The sequence below is a fragment of the Beta vulgaris genome, chromosome 8 (genome assembly GCF_026745355.1).
Source record: "Beta vulgaris subsp. vulgaris cultivar EL10 chromosome 8, EL10.2, whole genome shotgun sequence".
In the NCBI taxonomy this organism is placed as follows: Eukaryota; Viridiplantae; Streptophyta; class Magnoliopsida; order Caryophyllales; family Amaranthaceae; genus Beta; species Beta vulgaris.
In genome coordinates, this window is record NC_079209.1 from 52,600,967 (window position 1) to 52,607,080 (window position 6,114).

At 35.0% G+C, this 6,114-nt stretch overlaps 1 protein-coding gene across 1 annotated transcript; it reads left to right on the plus strand.

Annotated features, from left to right (window-relative positions):
• The first annotated feature begins 1,261 nt into the window (after positions 1–1,261).
• Positions 1,262–3,197, plus strand: LOC104901754 (S-adenosylmethionine decarboxylase proenzyme). The gene has a single exon (XM_010689357.4). It carries the CDS (start codon positions 1,729–1,731, stop codon positions 3,031–3,033), a length of 1,305 nt encoding a protein of 434 aa, XP_010687659.2. The 5' UTR covers positions 1,262–1,728; the 3' UTR covers positions 3,034–3,197.
• The last annotated feature ends 2,917 nt before the right edge of the window (positions 3,198–6,114 follow it).

Sequence of the window (6,114 nt, forward strand, 5' to 3'; positions counted from 1 at the left end):
ATCCTAAAGTCGCTGAAAAGAAAATTATTAACATCTACAAAAGAACCTCAATAATTTACATCACTATCAAAATAATTTTAGATGAAAAAAACATATCCATTTATATATAACTACATACAATTATCGACGCACGCATCGCGTGCATATACAACTAGTTACTTATTAATGGATGTTGGTATATTGTTATTGCATTTCAAAGTCTAGGTAAAATTATAATTTTATGTCTTTGATTTTGTAATTGATTTGAAAAATGCTTTAGTTATGTTAATTTGTTCTTCAATCATAAACTTTTTTCTTTCAATACACATATTTTTATGAGAGTTTATTTTTAGCTACTTTGAACTTCCTTTGATATACATACTTTAGATTAGGAAGGGCTATGATTGAGGAAAATCACAAGATATTAATAGGTAATCTTTTTTATTGAATGAAGGGTTAAAAAGTCTTTTCAAAGGGGACACCATAGCTCCTCTCTTGGCTTATATAATAGAGATCTATAATCTAGAGTTATCTTTTCCCTGCTATTGAAGTTATCTTGTTTTGTAATATTATAAAGGTATTAACTAAACTTTAAAATGCTTCCTTCGTTTTAATTTAGATGTTACATTTTTAAAATCACAGACTCCTATAAAAAATTTTGAGAGGAGAAAGATAGAGAAATTAAAGAAAACAAAAGGGTCTCATGTAATAGGAGAGACAGAGAAGTTATTACCCAAAATGAAAGTGTAACATCTAATTTGAAACTTCTTAAAATAGAAAGTGTAACGGAGGAAGTATTAGTATTATATATATATATATATATATATATATATATATATATATATATATATATATATATATATATATCTTTTTACGTTTAGTAACTTAAACCTAAAAAAATAATAAACAAAAAAATCTCTATTTAGCTAAATATTACTTTGACTAAACAAGATATTAATTTCTATGTCTACACTCTATTGAAGTTATAAACCTCACAAGACCTTACTAGACAAAACTTTAGCTTATAAAACATGAACCAAATAATTAACCATACTCCATATCATGTCTAAATTGACCAAAACAGTAGTAACTTGTCGGAAATTTTGATAGTCGACGATAAATGCCGACAAAATATAGACTACTGCTACTACGCAGTCCTTTTAACAAAGATTTTGCACAATATCGTACCGTACAAAAGAAAGATCCAAATCTACAGTAAATATAACTTGATAATCGAGCTTATAAAACAAATTTAAAGCAATCAATAATAACAACAATAATAATAATTAAATGTTTTGGCGTCACATTTTTAGCAGTATAGCCTTGATCTCATCATCTGCCCAGCAAACCAGGAGACCACATCCTTGGCACGCCCATAAGGTAAAATATAGCATTAACATTAGCATGCACTTCTATCATTCTTTTTTTTTCACATGAACCACTTATTCAAATCATTACATTTCTCAAGCATGCCCTTTAACCCCCCATTTTATCCAATAACCACCCATTTTTATGCATTTTATATATGATCATATGTACATATATATATATATAGATAAGTTGAACCAAATCCATATCAAAACATTGTATTATTCGACTACATATATAGTACATACACTATATAGTATATTCTCTCTATCCTCTCACTAGAAATTTTCTTGTATTGAGAGTGAGGGAACAATATAAGCAACATTTGCTTAGAATCTTTTGTAAACACTCAAAAAAAAAAGTAGGGTTTGATTGTAAGATATGGCTGTTTCTTCTGAAAAGAATGATAATGAAACGGGTCAACCCGTTTCAGCTATCGGGTTTGAGGGTTTTGAGAAGAGGTTAGAGATAACATTCTCTAATGTTCCAATGTTTAGTGATCCAACCGGGTTGGGTCTTCGGTCTTTGACTCGTGCTCAACTCGACTCGTTTTTAGATGAAGCTGCTTGTACTATTGTAGCCGAACTCTCTAACTCAGAGTTCGACTCGTATGTTTTGTCCGAGTCGAGTTTATTTGTGTACCCACATAAAATTATTCTTAAGACATGTGGGACCACAAAGTTGCTTCTTGCTATTGAACCGGTTCTCAAACTCGCTGACTCGGTTGGACTCAGTGTGTCAAGTGTTTTGTACTCGAGGGGTACATTTATTTTTCCAAATGCCCAAGTTGCCCCTCATAGAAGCTTCTCAGAGGAAGTTAGTTACTTGAATAGGTATTTTGGTAATTTGGGATCTGGGCCCCACGCCTATGTTTTGGGAGATCCAACGGTCCAAAATTGTAATTGGCATGTCTATTCAGCATCTTGTGTGGCTGACGTGGATGATCGGAGGGCTGTGGTTACTGTAGAGATGTGTATGACAGGGCTAAATCGGGAAAAAGCCGCCGTATTTTACAAAAAGGAGGGACATTTGGCTAAGGAAATGACTAAAATGTCCAAAATTAATGACATCATCTCAAGTCATGAAATTTGTGACGTTGACTTTGACCCTTGTGGGTACTCCATGAATGGAGTTGATGGTGGGGCCTACTCGACAGTGCACGTGACACCCGAAGATGGGTTCAGCTATGCTAGCTATGAAGTCATGGGGTTCGACTCCGGTTCAGTCCGGTTTGAACCGCTGGTTCAGAGAGCTTTAAGGTGCTTTGAACCGAAAGAGTTTACTATTGCTATCACGTGCCTTGGAGGCGTTGTGGCACGTGATTGGGTAAATCAGAAGAGGGTTGATGTGAAAGGTTTCACGTGCCGAAGCGCGGTGAAGCAAGAGCTGTCAAATGGCGGGTTTGTGATCTATAAGACATATGTAGCTCAATTACCAACGTATGAGGTGCACGTGCCTAAATCAATTATAGCTTTGCCTTGTTGGAAAGCTGTGAAAGTGGCGGAGGATGGTAGTGAAATGGTGGCTTATGGTCGCGTTGTGGGTCGAGGGTTTTTAGATTGGGAAAGTGCAATAATGAGAACGGCTTCATGTGCAAATGTCATTGATAGTCGTCAAATGACATTGGTTGAGTTTTTTTATTCTTTTTTCTTTTTCTTGGGATTTAGAATCACTAAGGCTCATTAGAATATAAGGATGTGTGGTTGTTCACTCACATGCATTAGAATATAAGATTGTACAATAGCAACTCACTCCTGAGTTGTGTTTTCGTGTTGCCACTTTAATTAGGTTTAATTTTGTCATATTCAATGACATTTGATCAAGTAAGTAATTACGAGAAATTCTTTTAATTTTGTGGTATATTTAGCACTCCATTCCCTTCATTTCATAGTATTAGACATTTACTCTCTTTTTTTCGTACTTAGCCCTTAATTAATAAACATATTCAAAATAAAGAAATAATAATTTCATTTGGATTTATCTGTCATAGTACTATTAGTTCAAATTACACTATCAAAGTAATTTGCCTTAGAAATCTGAAACAAACTTTATCTGTTCAAACTCAATATCTAAATGTACATTGTACAAGGTTTTGAAGGAGTTTTAATCAACTTATGATCTCCAATAATGTATTTCTCTCCCATCATTAGTTTAGGTCTTTAAGATAGATCAGGCTCTTTGTATATTGCTGCGGACAATGAAAACTTTTCTTAATTGTTGCGTCAAAGACAACTATAAATAATGGGAGCACAACGCATTGTTAATCTTCCTAGTAATATACTAATATTCTAGACGTTGAGAGTTTGAGAATCTCCATTATGGCATTAACTAGGAGTGTTCGCAGTTTGGATTGGTGTGATTTGGGATGCAACCCAACTCAAACTGCAAATATACGGTTTGACATTTTTCCAACCCAAACCGTACCGCACTTTTGTTCAAATCAACCCAAACCAAACCGCACGAAACGGCTTGGTGCGGTTTGGTTTGCTGTTTAACCTTTTTTTTTTTCTCCGCGGCATTAATTTTGTAATATAAGAGTATGAAAGAAATTGTTAATAAGAGTCCACATAGATATGAAGTTGACTTCATAATTAAACATAAATAAAGATTTATCAAAAGTTTTAAAGTTCTTTGCCTCAAACTTCTTTTTTCAGTTTTGCAGTCGTATGCCACCTTGTCAAGTGTATTTGAATTTTTTTTTCAAAAAAATATATACTCCGTCCGTTTCATTTTAATGATTACACTTTGATATTTTACACTATTCACAAATTTCACTTTGAACATCATTTGTGATTTATACACGGATGAAAATATAGTCATGTGGGATTTTGTTAGATTCATCATAACATGTATTTTTATTAATATGTGCTTTTTATAATTTTTACAAATACAAAACTAAAGATATATGTCCTCAAAGTTTTGCATTGGCATGCGTGAAAAGTGTAAGTGTGTAGATTAAAATGAAACAGATGGAGTATTAAATTGCGGTTTGTGGTGCTGTTTTGGTTTACAAAAATTAAAACCCAACCCAAACCGCAATTTTAAAACCGCAAACCAACCCAAACCGCGAAAAAACGGTTTGGCTTGCGGTTTGGTGCAGTCCAGACCGCACTTTGAATAGCCCTGCCATTAACCTTATTTTGAGTTTGTGATCCGTTAAAGTGAATAGAATGCAATACAATCACTTTCTTTTATTAAGCTGGAGTGAGGCTAATGGAAGTTGTCAAAGGACCAACTCAACCAAAAGGTTAAACTGCTGATGGTTGAGGCCTTAGGAATAGATTTGTACTCTATCACGCATCCTCACGCAAGAGCCCTTTGGGCTTGAAGTATGGATGTAGCACAGCCCTCCCTCATACCTTGCGCTAAATATTCTACTGAGAAAGGAGAGGTGGATGAGTACTTCTCAATGAACTAGTAACTCCAATTCCTAAAGCATGAATCTTTTACATATATGTCAACGGAATTAGAGTACGTAAGAGAATGTTATTAGAGATCAAGAGTCTTTCATATGTCTTTATTGATACGCATAATTATAAGGTTTTACTTTGAAACATTAAACATTGATATTGTAGTGGATTTATAATTAAAGTCTCACATTTCATTTCGAATGTTACGTGCTCAATGCCTATAACTACATGTTGTTAATATTTTTGAATGAGATGATAAATATTGTTGAAACCCATGAAATACCCACTTGTGAGTGTCCCACATTGGAGAAAGAGGAGAGAATAAACCACTTTATAAGACAAGGAGTTACTCCTCCTATCACCAATTGGTTTTAGGATGGAACCTCCTAACTTGTAAGTGGGTTAAACTATCCTCCTCCTTATTGGGTTACCCAGGTCCATTTTCATATAAATCTAAAAAATTAACATGGTATCAGAGCCCGGGTTGCGGGTCTCGTCTAAACTGAGTATTTGATCGCTACTGGATAAGGATTTACCTCGACAGGATGTTCAGCCCCTAAGAGGATTATTACTCTGACCTTTCCAGTTAGCTCTGAATTTCTAAGGACACTCACAAGTGAGAGGGTGTGTTGAAACCCATGAAATGCCCACTTGTGAGTGTCCCACATTGGAGAAAGAGAAGAGAATAAACCACTTTATAAGATAAGGAGTTACTCCTCCTATCACCAATTGGTTTTAGGATGGAACCTCCTAACTTGTAAGTGGGCTAAACTCTCCTCCTCCTTATTGGGTTACCCAGGCCCATTTTCATATAAATCTAAAAAATTAACAAATATGTATATTACAAGTTTGAGAAGAGTGTCATATGTCATACATATTGGAGAATATCATGTGACATTGTTCTTTTGACAACAAAAACACCTTTTAATATATTCGTATAGATACGAGTTGGGTGATCGATAAATGAGCCAATCCTCTAACACAACATCAAATCAAATAAATCACATCTATTCTAATTGGGGTGTGCTATATACAGCAAAAAGAAAAGGCTAAATACAGCAGAACATCTTTAAAGACTAACCTACCCTTTGGGGGGTCATCTATGACAAATGACCCCCTTTTGGGGGGGTCATCTATGACAAATGATCCCGCTTTGGAGGCGTCATTTATGACAAATGACCCCCTTATACGGGGGTCATCTATGACAAATGACCACCCTATAGGGGGGTCACCTATGATAAAGGACCACATTCCCGCCATACCCCTACCGCGTCAAACATATAATATAACATAACACGAAAACTTTAGGCGCCGACTATTATGTTAGGGGATGCGATAGGCCCATTTCAGAAATTTT